General features: G+C 41.3%; 1 protein-coding gene across 4 annotated transcripts in view; it reads left to right on the top strand.

Moving 5' to 3' along the window:
- Positions 1-22,372, top strand: part of LOC143036416 (putative ATP-dependent RNA helicase vasa-like) — a 388,960-nt gene that overhangs the window by 178,228 nt on the left and 188,360 nt on the right. For all 4 annotated transcript variants that reach the window (XM_076203755.1, XM_076203753.1, XM_076203752.1 and 1 more), the window contains exon 7: positions 20,731-20,858. In XM_076203755.1, coding sequence (XP_076059870.1) covers positions 20,731-20,858 — 128 coding nt within the window. The remainder of the gene's footprint in view (positions 1-20,730; positions 20,859-22,372) is intronic.

Below are 22,372 nucleotides of genomic sequence, written 5' to 3'. Positions count from 1 at the left end.
CGTCCTAAATCCACACTGTTCCTCACCAATTACTCCCTCTGTTCCTCTCCTAATCCTCTCAATCAAGATCCTTCCATAAGCCTTCCCAACTACACTTAACAAGCTAATCCCTCTGAAACTACTACACTCACACTTGTCCCCTTTTCCCTTGTAAAGAGGAACTATACAGGCACTCCTCCAGTTCTCCGGCACTCTACCCTCTCTCCAGCAAACATTAAATAACCTCACCAACCAGTCCACCATCACTGTACCTCCTTTTTTTAGACATTCTGCATGGCATCCATCCAGACCAGGTGCCTTACCTGCTTTCATCTTAACTGCCTTCACTTCATCCTTCCTTATTTCTCCTCCATTTTCCTCACTCATCACGGTCATTTTCTTAGCATTTACCACTGCAGCTATCTTTCCCTCCCTATCCTCCTTCACATTTAGCAACTCCCTAAGATATTCTGCCCATCTCCTTACTGCCTTCTCTTCCATTATCATCTCTCCATGTGCACCTTTTACCTTTTCTTCTCTACTTGATTTGCCTCCTCTTCCTCTCTTAATTTCTTTTCAAAACATCTTTTTATTACTTTCAAAATTTTCTGTCATACTCTTATCCCACTTCACATCTGCTCTCCTCTTTGCCTCCTTTACCATTTGCTTTACTTCTCTTTTCTTTTCTTTGTACCTCTCGTATGACTCCCCCGTCCTATTTTGTAACCAAAGTGTGAAAGCTCGCTTCTCTTCTACAACCTTCTTTGTTTCCTCATCCCATTCACTACCCTTCCTTCTATTTCCTCCTGCCCTCCTTGTTCCACACACCATCCTTGCACACTTTGTGACTCCCTCCTTGAACCATCTCCATTCCTCCACCACACCTAACTCTACTCTATCCTTCACTCCCTCCCACTCCTCCTTCAGCTTCTTCTTGTACTCCTCTTTTTCCTTTTCATTTAAAGAGTTCACTCTAAGCACCTACCTACCTTTTGTCCCTTTCCTCTTTCTCCATCTATCCTCCACTCTCAACTTACCTTCCACCAAAAAATGATCTGATATTCCCCCACCCTCCCCTTAGCACATGTACATCCTTAACTCTTGCTATCATAATCCTATTTACCACTACATAATCCATCAACACTCTATCTACCACCCTTCCATCCACCACCCTCTCCCATGTGTACTTATGCTTGACTTTCTTCCGAAACACTGTATTTGCTATCATCAACTCTCTTTCTAGACACATTTCCACCATCCACTCTCCACTATGATTCTTTCCTGGAACTCCATATTTCCCAACCACTCATCAATCGGACCATTTCCTACCCTAGCATTAAGGTCTCTCAGTACTATGACATTGATATTTCTCCCTAAATCCTCAATGCACTCGTTTAAATCTATCCAAAAGGCCTCCCTTTCTTCTACACTCTTCTCACTGCCAGCCCCAAGTGCACTTACAAAGACCCACATCTCCTTTCCCAGTTTCACCCTCATCCACATTATCCTTGAGGAAACCTCCTTCCACTCCACTTCCACTCCACTTCCACTCCCATTATAACAAATATTTAACTTTATCCATGCTCAATGGCAACCCCATTTACTCTTTAGAAATTTTTGATAGAGAAATTATCCAATGTATTGGCAGGGAACCCAAAATCCTTTCCCAGTTCCACCTTCATCCACATTATCCTTGAGGAAACCTCCTTCCAGTCCACTTACACTCCCATTATAACAAATATTTAACTTTATCCATGCTCAATGGCAACTCCATATACTCTTTAGACATTTTTGATATCCATAGAGAAATTATCCAGTGTATTGGCAGGGAACCCAAAATCATCCCCCAAAGTAGTGGATCACTTCTGATAGAGGTTAACTCTGCAGAAGAGAGCTCAAAATTGCAGAACATTGGAAAAGTTGCTGGGTATGAGGCAGATTGTACCCCTCACAAGACACTCAACCAATGTAAAGGAGTTGTCTACTCCAAGGAACTACTGAGGTTTTCTGAAGAAAAGCTCTTAACAGAGTTGAAATCCCAGCATGTTTTAAGTGTTAGCTGGATGAAATGAAAATAAAATGGCACTCTTGTAGACCAACCTCTAATAATCTTAACATTTGACCTGCTTAATCTTCCATCATCAATATCTGCTGCTTGTTATAAACTGAAGGTTAGACCATATTATACCTTCACCAAGATGTTACCACTGCCAAATGTTTGGTCATATATTCTCCACATGTCGCAAGAAATTAGCAGGAACACCACCGATTTGTGTCAATTGCAGTGAAAGCGAACATGGAGAATGTACAAAAACATTGAAGTGTCTTGACCTCTTCACTCTGGGGCACATTGCAGGTCTGGCAGCATTAGCTGCCCGACGTGTGATGTTGTGTCATAATAATCGCATTATAAAAAATAAAGTTGGTGCTCAATTGTTCATTCTCTCTCACCTGTGTATTTTGATAACCATAGAAAATTGATGAAGCCAGTTTAGAGAGAATGGAAATTACGTAGGTACGACTACAATAAATATAATCAAGATGGCGACGTCGGCATCATCGAGTACCCACTTGCTCCTCATGCCGTCTACGTAGGCGTCACCGTATGGAAGTGGTTAATTGTCATGAAGAGCACCCAGCTTCCTCTAGATCTTGTGAAAAATATATACTAGATAAAAATCCTAAATATAAAGGTCAGAGAAGGTATTAGCTACTCTGAAGCAAGAAGAAAAGTGCTTCATTCATCAAAACCTGATACTAAGACATACTCAGAATCCCTTGGCAACAAATTACAGCCTACAGGCCACCTCACCACTAAAACACAGCCTTATACGGATAAAATGGAGACCAATCAGTCACACCAGATAAAGTGCAAACCATCAACCAATTGATCAGTTGACCAACCAACTCGCAGTAAGTGAACACGGAGTTCAGACTCTTTGGATTGCCCAAGTGGCAAAATTCAGAATAGAGATTCTACAACAGCTGTATCCAAAATGCCATCTAACAACTCTTCCCATATTGGGGCCATGGGAGGCCCTACACCATCACCCAAGGGCCCAGATAGTGGCCCTCTTCCCACCCCTGAGAGGGGAGTGGGAAACCTTTCCCTCAACCTAGAAGGATCAACAGGAGATCCTTCTGTACCTATAGAGAAAGTGCCACAGGGAAGTACTACCACCTCTGGTAGACCTAAAGAAGGTCCTACTAAAATTAAACCTGGAGTTCAATCATCTAAACCACCAAAGCTTCTAATTAAAGCTGAGGTCCATTCAGTCCCACAATCTAAGACCAAGAAGTCGGGTAACAACACCACCCGACATTCCCTGAACCATAAATAAATTCACTTTGCTCCAATGGAATTGTCAGGGACTAAGAGCCAAGTATGAGGAATTGAAACTGCTAATCCATGACCAGCAACCTAATATTATTTCCTTACAAGAAATAATGTTAGACTCATTCACCCCATGCCCTAAAGACTTCATAGCATACCTTACTACATATGATCCAGATATTGGTATCCATGGGGGAAGCATGTTGTATATCCGTAAAGATATACCTCATGTTCCTATCCCTCTTCAGTCTCGATTGCAAGCTGTTGCGATACAAGCCGGCTTGAATCGCAGATATACAGTCTGCTCCCTATATCTACCACCAAATACTAATATAACCAAAGATAATCTGTTGAATCTTATTCAACAGTTACCTCAGCCACTTGTTATTATGGGTGACTTTAATGCTCATCACCCATTATGGGGTGATGTTACCTCAAATCAGAAAGGAAATCTAATTTCATCTATTTTGGAGCAGGAGGACATTACTGTTTTAAATACTGGTGAACCTACTCATTATCACATTCAGACTGGATCTACATCATGTATAGATTTATCGATCTGCAGCTCAAATTGTGCTTTGGACTTTGAATGGAAAGTCCTTGATGACTTACGAAGCAGTGATCACTATCCCACTGTATTGTATACACAGGAAGGTGCTCCTACTGATGGTATTCCTCGCTGGTGCACTGAAAAAGCTGACTGGGACAAGTTTGAAGAATTGAGTACTATCCATAACAGAATTGACAGTTTTTCTTCAGTAGAAGCTGCACTGGAGTGCTTAAATGACACACTCACTGCTGGCATTAATTCCATCCCAAAGTCATCTGGAAAGTTTAGGAGACGCCCTGTACCGTGGTGGTCTGACACCATACGAAATCTACATAGAGCAACATGATGAGCTTTGACTAGATTACATTGCCATAGAAATGATGAGAATTTAGTTGCTTATCGTAAAAGCAAAGCACCGTCTTGGGCTAAATTTGTATCATCATACAACTATAGAACACCGGCATCGATTGTTTGGAAAAACTTGAGAAAAATATCGGGGAAATACATCATTAGCCCTCCACCTGTTTTAAAATTAGATGGCTCTTTGGTCTTTGATCCTAAAGATGTCAGTAATGCCTTAGCAAATAATTTTGCTAATATATCTAAACCAGACAACAGCTCTCCTGGATATCAATACTGAATGAGAGAACAACAACGTAATCTTGACTTCACTGCTCCTCATGAAGAATCCTATAACCTCCCTTTCACTGAAAAGGAATATGATTCAGCTTTGAACTCCTGCAGTGATACTTCTCCAGGTCCTGACGACATTACATATGCCATGTTGAAACATATATCTCCTATAACTAAAGGTTTTATTCTTGCACTTCTTAATAGGATGTGGTTTGAACATTCATTTCCCAGTGTTTGGGAAATGGGTATTATTTTACCTTTTCTTAAGCCTAATAAAGATGGTTCAATTCCCTCAAATTACCGTCCTATTGCCCTCACCTGCTGCATGTGCAAAATTTTAGAAAAATTTGTCAATGGACTAGTCTGGTATCTTGAACGAAACCACATCATATCTGATATTCAATGTGTTTTCCGTCGCATGCACTCCACTGCAGGTGCCTTACTTCAGCTGGAATCTTCTATTTGTAAAGCCTTTGTCTCTAAGCAACATCATATCACCTCCCCAACCACAGCCAACACCCTTACCCACTCCCAATTTCCCTTTGCCCTTACCCCCGATTAGTACTCCCCTTCCTTTGTCCCCGATCTCTCCTTTCCCCCCCTCTGACCCAGATCCTACACCTTCCCCATTACCACCCCAACCTCAACCCCAAACGGCAACATACAACACACAAAACACACAACATCAACATATTACAACACAACATTGACGGTATTAACACTAAAAAACATGAACTTGAACACTTTCTTAAACAACACAACATACACATTGCGATTTTACAAGAAACAAAACTAAGACACTCACACAAAACACCATCATTTCATAATTACACCACCATCAGACAAGACCGGACTGACGACAATGGCGGTGGACTCGTCACCCTGATCCACCACTCCATCTGTTTTGTGGACACAAGTGCCACAACCAAAATTCTCCTCCCTACCACAGATAACACAACAGGAACCCAATCCATTAGAATCCGCACAGGCAACAATTCAACACTGACAATAGTTAACATGTACATTACCCCCCAATCATCCCCCACAGTTCCAAACACCTTCAGACCTCAACTTAGCCAACTAACCTCAATCCCCAACCTGATCATGGGTGGTGACTTCAACGCCAAGTCGTCTGCCTGGTATGTCGACAACCCTGACACAGACAGAGGGCTTGATATACAGACTCAATTCGACTCATTGACTATCATGAACAACACGCATAATCATACACATATCCCATACCAAGCCCTCTACACTCCCTCCTCTCCTGATATCACCTTTTGCTCCCCCTGCCTAACCCCAACAACATCATGGAGAGTGGTCGGAGCCCTTGGCTCTGACCACCTTCCAATCATCATCACCACCAAAACAAGATGCACCCCAGCTGGCCACAGACACACTTACACCAATTACAAGAGAGCTAACTGGGAAGCTTTTACTGAAGAGACAGAACAACATTTTGAAACACTTAACAGTACACCAATCACAAACATAAACAATGCTGTGCACGCTTTTAATACAATCATACAAAACGCAGACAAGAGATACATCCCTAGAGGCAACAGAAAATCACACAACCCCAACTTCACACCAGAAATCCAAGGCCTCATCAGACAACGTGACACACTTAAACACGATACCCCCACACCTATCCCTCAAAACATAGCAGACCAAATTCTCACCTTTCTCACCATACACCAGGTAGGGCGATGCCCTGTCAGCGATGATGCCTCACGAAGTCCCTCCACAAGTCCCTATCAGCATATAGCTGCACACTCTCCACCTCTTCCATAGTTCTTCCTCTTGACTCTATGGCTTGTCTGATACCGTCTCTCCATCTCTTCCTGGGTCTTCCTGTTGGACGCTTTCCTTGTGGCTGCCACTGGTAGTATTTTAATGGGTACTGATGCTCATTCATCCTCATGACGTGGCCAAACCATCTTAATTGGCTTTTCTCTACATATTCTAATATTGGCTCTATTTCCAGCTCTTCTTATTTCTTCATTTCTTATTCTGTCACACCTTGTTACACCTTTTATTATTCGCAGTACTCTCATTTCTGCTGCTTGTATCTTACTTTTCAGCCTTTCTGTCAATGTCCATGTTTCTGACCCATATGTTAGAACTGGTCTTAAAATATTTTTGTAAATTGTTAACTTAACCTGCTTGGGTATAAGTTTTTCTCGCATCAATGGATATAGCGTTCTTAAATTATTTGTATGGCACTATTCTATTTAATATTTCTTTTTCCATTTGACACCTTTCATCTATCTTTACTCCTAGGTATTTAAATTCTTCAACTAATTTCAGTTTTTCGCCTCCCAACCATATTTCTATCCCTTCATTTTGCCTTGCGACCATCATTACTTCTGTTTTATTTGTGTTTATTTTCATTTTCACTCTTTTCAATGCACTGTTCCAAGCAGTTAATGCATTTTGAAGTTCAATGGGGTTGTTTGCAACCAGTGCAATATCATCTGCGTATGCCAATGTAAGAACTTCCTCTCCAGATCTCAAATTTTTCATACATTTGTCCATAAAAAGTACAAAAAGCAATGGGGATATAACCCCACCTTGTCTTACTCCAGAATTTACATCAAACCAGTTATCCTCGCGAGTTTGTGTTCTTACAGCGCTGGTACATTTACTATATAGACTTTTGATTGCTCTAACAAGTAATCTATCTACACCATATATAGGGTCTTCCAATGTATCCCAAATCATCTTCCTTGGTAGCCTGTCAAAGGCTTTTTCTAAGTCAACAAAAGCTATACACACTGGTTGATCCCATTCCCATCTCTTCTCCATCAGCATTTTCAAGGAGAAAATTGCATCTGTTGTACCTCTCTCAGGTCTAAATCCATACTGTCCCTCCTCTAATTTTTCTTCTACCGTCGCTCTTAACCTTCTTTCAAGTATTCTTTCATATATCTTCTCCACATGTGATAATAAGGATATTCCTCTCCAATTTTTGCATTCTGACTTGTCGCCTTTCTTTGGTACTTTACATATAATGGCTTTCCCCCAATCCTCTGGTACTCTACCTTCACACCAAGCTATATTGAAAATTCTCGTTAGCCACGTGACTGTGTTTTCATTTCCTTTTAGCAGCTCTACAGGTATGCCATCGCATTCAGGACTTTTTCCATTTTTCATTTTACTGATGGCAACTCTAGTTTCTTCGATAGATATTTCGTGGTAGTAGTTTAGTCTCAGGCTGGTGTTTTCACACTCATCGTCCAATTCCTGAGGATTCAATAATTCTGAGAAATATTCTCTCCACCTTTCATCTACTTCGTTCTCATCTGTTAGTAACACTCCGTCTTTATTCTTAATTGTATTTACTACTGTTTCTTCGCCCCTTTTATAACTCTTCGCCAAACTATATATGAGCTTCCTAGTTCCCAGCAGATCCTCTTCAAGCTCTTTTCCCAATTTCTTCCAAGAATCTCTCTTGGCTCTTGCTTTTACTGTCTCTGCTTCGTTTCTTGCTGTTTCGTATTCCAACCTATTTTCTGGGGTCCGTCTTCTCATCCATCTTCTAAAAGACTGACTCTTCTTTTTAACAACATCCCGGACTTCATCCGTCCACCATATAGTTTTCTTTTTTCTCCCACCACTTATTTTCTTGGTCTCCAGGACCTCTTTTGCTATTTTTGTAATTTTATCCTTCATGCATATCCATTCTTCTTCAATGTCTCTGGTTTCTTCCGGCTCGCTCAGATAAACTTCTGAAATCTTTTCCTTATATAATCTTGCCTTTTCTGGTTCTTTTAGATTCTCTAATTTGATTCTTTCTCTGACAAGTTTTTTCATTGGCTTTGGCTTCCTAATGTTTAGTTTCGCAAGAACTAAACGATGATCCGAGTCAAAGGAAACCGATGGTATGCTCTTGACATCTTTGAAAAGTTTCTTGTTAGTTGTTAACATAGTCAATCAGTGATTTTTCAGTATATTCACCAGTTACGCTATTCCACCGATACCAGCTCCATTTATGACTTTCTCTATGCTGGTAAAAGGTATTCATCACAGACATGCTATTACCTATGCAGAAATCTATCAGTCTTTCTCCTTCATCATTTCTTTCTCCAACACCATGTGCACCGATGACGTTTTCTATATTATTCCTCTGTCTTCCTACATGTGCATTCATGTCTCCCATGACAACTTTGATAGTATTTCCACATGAATCCAGGGTACTGTGTAGTTTTGTATAGTATTCTACTTTTTCTTCTTGAGGCCTTCCCTGGTGAGGTGCATATACCTGCACAAAAGTTATTCTTTCTGCATTCACTTTTATTGTTATTGCTAGAATTCTTTCATTAATATAAAAGATGTTCTCTACCTTTTCTGCACTAGTTGGTGTTAGAATAAAAGCCACCCCATATTTTCTTTCATTATCCATTCCTTTGAAAATTAGCTGGTAGTTGTTGTGAATCGCTTTTGTTCCCTCTCCAAGAAGTCTGGTTTCACATATTCCCATTATTTCAATGTTTCTGTCAGTCATCATGTCTACGACTTCTTCCAACTTATCATTCATTGTAGTGGCATTGATGGTTGCTATTCGTGTATTCCTTAGAGAAGGTCCAGTGTCATTTCGTGATCGTTGCCGTGTGGTCCATCCAGTCCGAGGCATCATCTGTGTTAATTGAGCTGTATAGTAAGGCCACTGGCTAGCTAGGCTGTCGTGGTCTACTGCTGTCGTTAGCGTTACCCAGGGAGCACTACGTGGAAGTGACAGTCGGATTTTTCCCCCCAGTTACAAGAGCAGACCAAATACAAACACTAAACACTGTGATTGCCAATAAAATACATGAACAAAAAACACAAAATTGGCAAAACTTTATCAATACACTTCATCACAAAACAAACACCAGCAAATTGTACAAAACGCTCAACAGCATCACACTATCCAACACTAACACTACACGCTCTCACGCAGCAATAATCACAACAACAGATAATCTACCCTCAAACAGACAACAAGCAAACGCACTCATACGTCATTTTGCACAGACGAGCCATCTTGCATCTCACCCTGACGACCGACGCACCATTCGACGTAAGACTTTCCCACAGACTCAGACTATACACCCTTCATAGACAGTCAGACAAAACTCATAATGCATAATCTCAAGCACTCATCTGCCTATGGCCCTGATAACATAAGCAACATCCACCTAAAACACATTGGCCCACAAGGTATACACGCACTCACAAACATTGCAAACTACAGCTATTCACACAACACTATACCCGACATCTGGAAGCATGGTAAAATAATCACCATTCCAAAACCGAACAAAGACCCAACAATCCCAACATCGCACCGCCCAATCACACTTCTCTGCACCCCCTCTAAAGTCATTGAACGCCTAATACTTAAACTTGTCACACCATATATTCCCCTTGCTGACTCACAACACGGTTTTAGGCCACTACACTCCACAAACACTCTTCTGACAAACCTCACACAAAGAATTTTAGATGGCATCAATTCAGATAGGCCCCACCACAGAACACTTCTCATAACATTGGACATTAGTAAAGCTTTTGATGCTATCCCCCGCCACAACCTAACAAATAAAATATATAACACAGACATGCACAATAACACCAAAAGATGGCTGGCCAATTATCTGGCAGGCAGGAATGCTCATGTGTCATATAATGGCCAATCATCGTAACACAGAAACATTAAGAACGGAGTACCGCAGGGCTCAGTTCTATCCCCCACATTATTTAATCTATACATGCATGACTTACCCACGCCAGACACCTCAGAAATACAAATCTCTTCTTACGCAGACGACATAACAATCACATGCACACATCGTAACACAGACAAAGCTGCAGAAATAATCCAGCCTTACCTTGACACACTCAACACATGGTTCATCACAAACAGACTCAAAATAGCTCCAACCAAATCTACAGCAACACTTCTCACCAACTGGACAAAAGAACACAAATACATACCTCATCTCTACATCAACAACACTCTAATACCACACACAAACACACCGAAAATTCTTGGTGTAACATACGATACATCCATGTCTTTCAAACAACACCTCACAAACATAAAAAACAAATGCACACCTAGACTTAACGCACTTAAGTCAATCACTGGAACAACATTTGGACAAAACAAAGAAACTAATATAACAATATACAAACAATGTATACGCTCAGTGATGAATTATGCGAGTCCTGCATGGGCTCCTAATCTCAGTGAGACACACCACAACACCCTTCAAATCATACAAAACAAAGCCCTAAAAACAATTACAGGCTGCACAAATACATCACCTACAGACCATTTACACCATGAAACAAAAGTCCTCAAAGTCAAGGAACACCTCGACATGAGAGGCACACAAACACTTGCTGCAGCCACCACAAACACATCACACCCGTTACACTACATAGCAGAACACCCACACACACCAAGAAACATTAAAACTACACCCAAAGACCTTTATTACACAAAGATACTCTCTTCTCTTCCTCCACAACCACCAAATACCAGCCTCCGGAAACATATTCATAATCATATCACTCACCGCTCCATTAACACACTGAAAGACAACACACTGCTGCATGCCAGACCCCCTGATATCCACCCTTCTGAATCCTCTCTCCCACGTAAGGACAGAGTCCACTTGGCCAGACTGCGATGCGGTCACCACCCAGCACTTCTAAGCTACCAGAGGAGGCTGGACGACCGTGTTGTGAACAGCTGCCCAGGATGTAACACTTCACCCCATACCATACAACACATAATGGAAGACTGCATTATACACAATCATGCACGCAAACAACACAACATACACTCTATAAAGGATTTGTGGGAAAACCCAGTCTCGGCTGTGGCCTTCCTTGGGGAGACGGGACTGCTCGGACAGACAGTCTAGGGAACGACAACAACAACACAGACAAAGCTGCAGAAATAATCCAGTCATACCTTGACACACTCAACACATGGTTCATCACAAACAGACTCAAAATAGCTCCAACCAAATCTACAGCAACACTTCTCACCAACTGGACAAAAGAACACAAATACATACCTAATCTCTACATCAACAACACTCTAATACCACACACAAACACACCGAAAATTCTTGGTGTAACATACGATACATCCATGTCTTTCAAACAACACCTCACAAACATAAAAAACAAATGCACACCTAGACTTAATGCACTTAAGGGGGTACGCGACACCTGGGGGGGTGAATTTGGTCAAGATATGGCATTTTTCAAAACTGTGTTCAAAATGTTCGTATACCACTTAGAAATAAATCCCGACAAATAATTTTCCAGCCGCGCGCAATTTAAAGGTCCTGGGTGAGGATTAAAGGGACAGATTTAAAGGCGCAACCCACACTAGAAGGAGGCGTGCCACTTAGGACCTTCAGGCGCAGCGAATAACGTTGAAATTTGATTGAATTTACACTCGCCCAGTGTATCAACGGCCAATACGATTGTGGAGGGGAAGGGAGGAAGGTGGAGGGAGAATATTTCGCCAACTTTGTGCGAAACTAAGCGTTAGTTACCGGCTAACTCTGAAAAGGGTAGTACGCATGTCTCATGAGCTCTCATTGCAATCTATTACTTTAGCTAGTACATATTACTCTTTAGTACAGTCATCATGGGTAGCAAAAAGAACAAAAGAACATCACAATGACAAAAAACAGCAGTTAAAGATGGCAAGCAGTCAAAGACGACTAAAGATCTCACCACCTCTCACTCCACCACCGCCCTCACCTGCACCTCTGTGACGGTGACAGAGGTAAAGGACAACATTAGACTAAACAATTCAAAGAGGAAGATTAAATCCAAAGAAGAAAGCAAGAGGAAAAAAATCAAGGCTATACAGGAAGAAGAAAGAAGAAGGGACATCATATGATGCTGGAGGGGGTGCCCTACCAACATAGATTGGCGAGGGGAATCTGATGAGGAAAGAGAAGGTGCCCACTACTGGAAAATAAACCTCTTTCCAATGATTTAGATACCCTGAAGACCCCCAGCAGAGAGGTTTCATATGAAGAAACCGCCAAAGGTGCAAAAAAGCAAATTATATGATGTTGTCGTCTGTGCGTCGTCACTACTGTGACATACTTATACTTTAGTTTTTCAGTATTTAAAGTACTTATAATTAAAATATGTTGATAATTTTTACTGTACTTACTTATTATATAATAAGAATTAAGCCATGAAAAAATCAGTCAAATTGGTGAAACTATAAGCAAGTTACAGATATATTCATATTTCAAGTTGCCATATCTCCGTTCGATATTTTTCTACTTTTTTTTAATCATAAAAAATCTAATATACATTAGATTTAAATGAAACTTACAGGGAATATTACTTTTAGTAACTGCTAGGGCCGATCGTTCGAATATTTTCAATAGGATGAAAGAGTTTGGAGTAATAATGGAAACGAGCAAAAAAATTGTATTTTTCACGATTTTTGCCAGCCATTAAAATTGAAATGCCTGTATGCAAAAGTATAAAGGAAATTGTTCAATTACTCAATGACCGGCCCTAGGTGTGCCTACTGACTAATCATAGCCAAAATATAAAACAAATTGGTCCACGTATTATGGTGCTGTGCACTTTTAAATGTCGCTACTGGTATACGTACATGTGTACATGTGTACATATGTACATGTGTACATACATCATTCTGCTTCACCTAAAATGTAAGCAATATGGATACCTATTTACCTGAGAAGTTTCAGCTCTTTACTCTAAATATTTTAGAAAATGACCTCCAGGTGTCGCGTACCCCCTTAAGTCAATCACTGGAACAACATTTGGACAAAACAAAGAAACTAATATAACAATATACAAACAATGCATACGCTCAGTGATGAATTATGAGAGTCCTGCATGGGCTCCTAATCTCAGTGAGACACACCACAACACCCTTCAAATCATACAAAACAAAGCCCTAAAAACAATTACAGGCTGCACAAATACAACACCTACAGACCATTTACACCATGAAACAAAAGTCCTCAAAGTCAAGGACCACCTCGACATGAGAGGCACACAAACACTTGCTGCAGCCACCACAAACACATCACACCCGCTACACTACATAGCAGAACACCCACACACACCAAGAAACATTAAAACTACACCCAAAGACCTTTATTACGCACAGATACTCTCTTCTCTTCCTCCACAACCACCAAATACCAGCCTCCAGAAACATATTCATAATCATATCACTCACTGCTCCATTAACACACTGAAAGACAACACACTGCTGCATGCCAGACCCCCTGATATCCACCCTTCTGAATCCTCTCTCCCACGAAAGGACAGAGTCCACTTGGCCAGACTGCGATGCGGTCACCACCCAGCACTTCTAAGCTACCAGAAGAGGCTGGACGACCGTGTTGTGAACAGCTGCCCAGGATGTAACACTTCACCCCATACCATACAACACATAATGGAAGACTGCATTATACACAATCATGCACGCAAACAACACAACATACACTCTATAAAGGATTTGTGGGAAAACCCAGTTTCGGCTGTGGCCTTCCTTGGGGAGACGGGACTGCTCGGACAGACAGTCTAGGGAACGACAACAACAACATGGAAGCATGGTATTCTTAAGGCTGTACATGCTATTGGCATTCGAGGAGAAATGGCCTTTTTCATCAAGAATTTTTTTGCAAATCATGATTTTAGAGTAAGAGTTGGGAACGTCATATCTGAAATAAGACAACAGGAAGGTGTACTTCGGGTTTGTTCTCAGTGTCACTCTCTTTAGTTTAGCTATAAATGGGGTGACATCTGTGATTCCTCCTGATATACTTGCCACCCTTTTTGTAGATGACTTCTCCATTTCATTTAGAGCTAGTAACATGGCAATAGCTGAAAGAAAACTACAACTCTGCATCAATAAAATAGTTTCATGGTCAGATAATAATGGTTTTAAATTTTCACCCAGCAAAACTGTCGTCGTACATTTCTGCCGACTAAGAAGTCTGCACCCTGGCCCTACTATTTGGTTAAAGGATGACCAGATTCCTTGTGTTGATGAAACCAGGTTTTTAGGACTTGTTTTTGATAAGCACCTTTCTTGGGTACCCTACCTGAAAACCCTGAAGACACGATGTCTAGAGACAATGCAAATTTTAAAAGTTTGAGCACATACCTCATGGGGCGCTGACCGCAGAACAATTTTGCAGTTACATCTCTCCCTTATTTTATCGAAACTATCGTATGGATGCAAGTTTTACTCATCGACCACTTCATCCAGACTGAAAATTTTAGATACGGTACACCACGGTGGAGTTCGTTTGGCCACAGGTGCTTTCAAGTCTTCCCCAATACCAAGTTTATTAGTTAATGCAGGAGAAATGTCATTAGATCATATGTGCCAGACCTCATCTATTATCTACTGGCATAGTATGGGAAGAGTCGTATATTGTTGAAACACAATGGCAAAAGCCGACATGACTGAGAATCAACAGCGTGTGAGATCGAAACCTTTATTGGTACGACGTTTCGCTTGTTACAGCTTTTTCAAGTACAGACATATGGCAAACACTCTGAGTACATATAGGCCGATGGGGAAGGAACTGGGAGAGGTTATCAGGGAAGGGTGGGTGGTAGGCGGAGGGGTGTGTGAGCAGGGGACGGGTGGGACTTGGTGGAGATAAAGGAGGACATTTCAGACAGTTTGTTGAAGTGGACTAAGGGGGACATTTGATACATTTGTATAATGCGGGTAACAGATGGATGACGGGTGGGACTTGGTGGAGATAAAGGAGGACATTTCGGACAATTTGTTGAAGTGGACTAAGGGGGACATTTCATACATTAGTATAATGCGGGTAACAGATGGATGATAGGAGGGGCGATGTTGAACATGCCTCTGTTCTGCTCAATGGTTTTGAAGCTTTGAATGGCAGCCACTTCCAGGCATTTCCTCCTCACCCCGTCTGGTTCACTAAAAAGAAGCTCTGCGTTATCCCAATCCATCAGGTGGTCGTTGGTGTTCCGGTGGATAACACAGGCGTTGGTGGTGATGTTGTTCCGGGAATCGTAGCGATTCTCCCGGATCCGGGTCTTCAGGTCACGGGAGGTCTCGCCGATATTTACTCTATCACATCCAGCACAGGATATGCGGTAGACACCAGCATTTTTTCCCCACATCTCGTCCCGGCTGTCACTCCTTTTAAAGAGCTCTTTGATAGTCCTGCTGAACTGGCTCACTACGTGAATGTTGCAACGCCCAAGTGTCCAGGTGAGGGTGGTGGTGACGCTGCTGGCTAGAAGGATAAGCCTCCTAGCTGGATCTTTTGTTGGTTGCCACCCTTCCATTATTTTGAGTGCCTTTTTCTTTCACTGGTGGATGATGCACTCTGGATATTTTAATTTCTGAAAGACCTCCTTTATGTGCCTAAACTCGTCCTCTAAGAATTCAGGGCTACAAATTCTGAGAGCTCTGAGGTAGTAACCTATAACTACACCTTTTTTAATACTGAGGTCATGGTGGGAAAGGAAGTGAGTCAAATCGTCCTTATTGGTTGGTTTCCAGTAGACTGTAAATTTGAAAAGATTATCATGTTTGATGATAAGGGTATCCAAAAATAGAAGGGAATCGTTGACTTCTTCCTCCAAGGTGAACTGGATGGATGGCTCAACCTCGTTCAGTGCCACTTGGAGTTTGGGGATGTCAAACCGTCTGGGGGAAGTTAGTAGTATGTCATCCACATAGCGAAGCCATACTACATTGTCAGGAATGATATCTGAGAAAGGTCCTGCTTCTAGAAATTCCATGAACAGGTTGGCAAGGAGAGCCCATGGCCATGCCAAACCTTTGGTGAAAGTAATGGTCCTGGAATTTGAAATAATTGAATTGGACACAAAGCTGTATTAAATCCACAAAGTCATTGGGGGGAATTGGGAGGTCGGTGTCGGAACTAGTGATTTTAGCCCTAAGGAGGTCAATCGCTTTAAGGGTCTGGACACGTGTGAATAAAGAATAAAATAAAGAACGTCCTTAATTCTATTCAATAGGTCCCCTGAGTGTTTCAAATGAGTGCCGCTGATGGTACCCAAAAGGCGAGACAAATGTTTGGCCAGCGCACCTGCCAGTTTGTGTGGCGCACTCCCGATCCCTGATGTAATGCGTCTCATGGGTATATTGGGCTTGTAGGTTTTTGGGAGCCCATACAGGGTGGCTGGACGTGGGAGGTTTGGCAGGAGGTGAAGTAAACACTTAGCAGTTTCTGATTTCCTAAGAATCCTCCTGGCTGCTTTAAGGGACCGTCAGGTTGCTTTATAAGGGAGCATGTCCTAAAACTTTTTGAATCTCTTTGATGAACTTAGGTATAATTACCATTTACATTTGTCTATAATTCCCCAGGGTATTGTATTCCTCACATGTATATATAAAGTGTAGTGAAGATATAATGAAGTTTAATGAAGCTGTAATTAATCATATGGAAATCCTTCCACATAATTAAGCTTGGTATATATTGCAAGCTTAGATTCTGGGGAATATAAGTTATATTGTACATTTGACCAAACTTGTACCTCTGATTTTTTGTGAATTTTCTTATCTGAACATTTCAAAGATGCTGCAAAATTCAGGTTTCATTAAAAATATATATATATATATATATATATTTTAGTATAGGAAATAAAGAGCATAATTTTATCTTTCAAATGAAACAAAAATGACAAAAATCCATCAAGAACAACCAAAGATATAACAACAAAAAGAACAAAAACATTAAATGTACATGAGAAGGCATTTAAATTTTGCGCGACATTTTTAAAAGGCCCCAGCCCCATAGTTCCCGCTTTTGGTCACTTTACCACTTTTACTTTTCACTTTTTTCTCCTCTCGTTTCTTGTCTCTTCTTTCGTAGGCAGACTTGTGAATATGGGTGTAGGGTTCTCCAAGAAGAGGAACAACAAATCCTTCTTTATAACCAACATTGTAGTCCAGGATCGCTTGGGCGACACTGTACTCAAGAATGTTCTTGTTGGCATTCTTATATTTTGAACCACACTCTAAGTCAATCTTATAATCCATGTATTTATTTATAAAACTGACATTTAGTTTCTCATAGCACTTACCGCACGCAACATGTGTGAATAATTCTTTGATATAACTTTTTTTCAAAATTAAGTTCTCGTCATCAACTGTGGTCTTCTCTGATGGTTGCAATGCATAGCATACCTCCAGTTTCCTCTTCTTAGCAGATGAGGTGTGAGGTGCGGGTTCAACTTGTGGTGTGGGTGGAGTAAGGTGGGTGGGGCCGCTCGCTCGTGAAGCTGCAAGAGGGTTGGATGCTGTCCTCTTCGTTTGTTTTTTTTCCTTCTCGTTTCTTCATCTGGCACGCAAGGGCCTTCACTGCATTCTTCCTCCTTGCTCGCTGGCTTTTCGTCAATCTTGCCATGATTACCGCAAGAAATTACAGTGAGGAATCAAAAATATGACGCACGGTGAGAGCTTCAAAAGAACGTGACCTCACTTTGACGTTTGGATGGGTACTGATGCCCTGATGTCTGCTATTTCTGATCTATGCTTGTGGGAGGTGTTGCTAAATACCTCCATAAACACAATTCCGTAGCAAAAAACAATAGCTATAGAAAAAAATTAACGCTACTACAATATACAGAATATTTGTTACGCAATGGGTTGCCAGAGGTTGCCAATAATTTATCTATTTTATTCTGTATAAAAAGATAGAAACGAAATACAGCTCTATAACTTTGTAGGAGTGTTGCCAACATCATAGAGATTCTTTTTAAATGTTTTCCTAAAATTCGTTCATGTACCAGATTTTTTCGAATAATTGCCCCTGACGGTCTCTTAAGGAAGTTATTTGTCTCGACGTCCACTTTCCCCTGGGTGACTTCGGCGTAAGTATTTTCATCGCTGAGGAGGTCAGTCATCTTATGTAGGTAGAAAGATGCGTCCATCACTGCTACTCCTCCACCTTTGTCCGCGGTGGTGATCCTGACGGCAGGGTCCTTGGCGAGTGCCTCCAACGCTCGAAAGTATCTCTTGGGTAAAGTGGGATTGGGAGGGTCGCAAAGTGCTGAGGTTAGCAGTCCTTGTATGTAGCCTTGCTGGAATTCGCTGTCTTTGTACCTGTAGTTCTTCGTGACGAGGTCGATGTTCTGGTTGGGTTTCGGGATGCCAGTGGCGAATTTAAGTCCAGGCTTAGCACTTCAGTATCGACGTCGGACAGCGGCCTGCTGGAGATGTTAGTGATGATATCTGGTCTACCCATGCTCTTCCAACGGCTGTTGGCACATAGACTGGACAGTTGGCGCACGAGCCTCACCATCTGTTGGAAGTTGAAATTTGCTACGTCGTCTCTAATGGCCACATCGTGAGAGTTGGACATGATACCGCGGAGCTGGGAACCTAATTTCCTGGCTTTCTCGAAAGCCTGGCTGGATGACGTAGCAAATTTCAACTTCCACCAGAAGGAGAGGCTCGCACGCCAACTGTCCAGTCTATCTCCCAACTCCCTTTCCACCCCTGTTCTTCTCCTCACCTCCTCATTTCTCACTCTAGTAACCCCCATCATACTTCTCAGACACCTCGTCTCAAACACATTCAAACTCCTCTCTTCCTCTCTTATGTTCCATGTTTCTGCCCCACACAGTGCTGTTGGCACAATCACTCCTTCATACAGTCTCCTCTTAGCATCCATTCCCAAATGTCTATTCCTCATTACACTCTTCAATCCACCAAGGCATTTACTCGCTTCTCTCGATCTACATTCTACCTCCACCTTCACTCCACCTTTTCGTGCCACATTTGCACCCAAGTACCTAAAACTATCCACTTCCTCCAGTCGCTCTCCCTTAATGCTCACTTCCAGTCTACTGCCACTTTCACCCCTTGTACATCTCATCACCTTACTTTTACCCACATTTATCTTTAGCTTTCTTCTATCACATACTCTCCCAAATTCTGTCACCAACTTCCTCAGTCCCTCCTCTGATCCTGCCACAAGCGCAGTGTCATCCGCAAACAACAGCTGGCTCACCTCCCACTTTTCTCCTTTTTCTTTAACCTGAGTGATCATCACCATCTGAAATATATAGATAGGAATACAGGGGAGGGGAAAATGACTGGTTAGACAAGTGGACATCAGTACTCCAGGGATATGATGTAAGTATTCAACACACCCCGGGAAAATAAAATGTAGGTGGTGGTGCTTTGTTGTGTCCTAACAAAAATGTTCAAGCCTTGCTTCACAGGCAACATTTTTTTATCCTGGGAAGGGGGATATCCCATGTTCCATGATGTGTCGTGGGTCCAGTTTAATGGTGTGTCATGACATATCACGATAACACAAAGAGAGGTAGGTGTGGCACCAATAGCCACACATTCTAACAAGTCATATTTGCTTGCTATCCATAATGATAATGCATATGGATGTAGAATTTGACCACAGCTCTGTTATCTTAAGCTAGATATTGAGAAATAGGATTATAAATATAAAGTTGTGGTAAATGACCAGTTACAAGATGTTTTGCTGTGCAGATGTCAGGGAAGTACATAACTGGGGCTTTTTATTGAAGAGGTCAAAGTGCATCTAAACAATGATGGCACATAAAAGTAGTATCTCTGTGTATATGGATTGATATTTAAATTAATTTTTATAAGTAATAATTGACAAGTTGTAAACTTCACACAGAAAAGAAGTGGATGGATTGTGTGAAGTCAGGTAAATAGAAATAGGTCAGGCTTATAGACATAAATTGGCACCTTCGTTGTGTCCCCGTATAAAAAGATGGGACACTGGCAGTAGCATCCCCTCACTCTCATGTCCTGTTCATACCCCTCTGTTCTAGAGTAAGTCTATTCTTCATATTTTTATATAAATAGTTCTTGCACCTCGCCTTTAATTTCAATCCAAGTGAAGACAGAAAATCCTAAGAAAAGCCATTAGGCATGCTAGCTACTGGATTGAAGGAACTGATCAAATCACTGCCATGTTTGATACATAAACTCTAATACAAATGCTAGTCTGTGACAAAGGGATTTGCACTGCTTGGCAAGACAGTCTAGATGACAACAACTATATATCCTTTCATTCTTATCCACCAGTGTCAGAATTCTGTGTAGTGTTTCATGTTTACTTACCCACTACCCCATTCATATACAGTAATATATTTAGTTATTTTGTTTTATTTATTTATAATTTTCTTGTTTTTATTCTAGGTCCAATTGGTGAAGATGGCAAACCAAAGTCAGTTTATATCCCCACAGACATTGATGACAGTCAGCTCTTTGACCAAGGTGTTAATGCTGGCATCAACTTTAACAAATACGGAAACATTCCTGTTCAAGTAAGTATTACTAGGGTACATATGAAATAGTGATTAAGACTTTGAGATACATTGATGGAATATGTTATGTGCATATCACTTAGTTTTGGATGGATTAATATGATACAAGATAAATTTTTAACTACAGCACTTCAACATGTACATGAACGAGGTAGAATGGAATTAATGCGAAGGTGATGGGTGGATAGAGATTAGAGAGTGGAGGGAAGTAGAAAGCGAGCCCGTTGTCTGTTGATGATGCATTGCTTGTGGCTGGGTCATAGGTTTTAAGTTTGTGTGTGGTTTGTCATAGATACATTCTCCCCCATGTATGTACAGGTGAGGAGGAGAATGGGGGTGGAAAGGGAGTTGGGAGATAGGGTGGATGAAAGAGTATTGGGATAGTTTGGGCACATGGAAAGAATGAGTGAAGAAAGACTAGTAAAAGAGGTGTGGAAGGAGTGAACATGATGGGGGCAACTTAGGATGAGATGGATGGTGAAAGGGGCTTTGGGGAAGAGGGGAATGTCTGTTGAGGAAGGATAGGAGAGGACAGAAGACAGGGGTGAATGGAGAATGGTTGTATATGGATGATGATGTGCTCCACCAGGTGAAATGGGTGAGGGAGTATGTGTAAAAAAATTTGATGCAGCTTGAAAGGATTTCTCCCCATCTTCTCCACTTCTGTATGAGGGGATGGAGATGGGGGGTCACCGATTTAATGAAGTGGCCTTGCTTTAGCAAGTCCTCTCTATTAAGGACTTCCATGCCTTTCATGATTCTGTAGATGGTCAGCAGGTCACCTCTTTCTCTTCTTTGTTCCAGAGTTGGTAAATTTAATTTTGACAATCCTCATATGACAGGTTTGAAAGTGTTGGGGCGATCTTCATAGTTCTCTGGATTCTTTCAATCTTCATTATTTTCTTTTTGGTATTGGGTGACGATAGTGTAGCAGCATACTCCAGTATAGGCCTCATCAGTGTGACTACTATTTTTATACCATTTCTTCTTCCAAATAGGTAAAAGCCACCTTTATTGGTCTTAACAAGTTGTAGAATTCTCCAGTAATTTTATTTACATGTGTGAGGGATTGATATTTGTGTTTTTTTTTTTTTTTTTTTTTTTTTTTTTTTTTTCCCTTTTTTCTTTTTTCTTTTTTCTTTTTTCTTTTCTTTTCTTAAGTTAAGTTTGGCATTCACATATAGAATAGCATAGATCGATCATTACTATTTCTCTCTCTTACATATTTCTTTGGTTGATGTGTATAGGAAAGGGGAAGGATGTGTTTTGGGCTTTTATGGATCTGGAAAAGGCTTATGATAGGGTAGACAGGAAGGCACTGTGGGAGGTTATGCGGATATACGGGATAGGAGGAAAGCTTCTAGGCGCTGTCAAGAGTTTTTATGAGAATAGTAGAGCTTGTGTCAGGATTGGAAATGGAGAGAGTGAGTGGTTCGAGGTAAAGGTGGGACTTCGTCAAGGATGTGTTATGTCGCCCTGGCTGTTCAACTTATACATGGATGGGGTGGTGTGAG

This window comes from Oratosquilla oratoria, chromosome 20 (assembly GCF_046742065.1).
Source record: "Oratosquilla oratoria isolate Oo_2021 chromosome 20, ASM4674206v1, whole genome shotgun sequence".
Lineage (NCBI taxonomy): Eukaryota > Metazoa > Arthropoda > Malacostraca > Stomatopoda > Squillidae > Oratosquilla > Oratosquilla oratoria.
The sequence above is the reverse complement of the archived record's forward strand: the minus strand, read 5'-3'. Positions and strand labels throughout refer to the sequence as shown.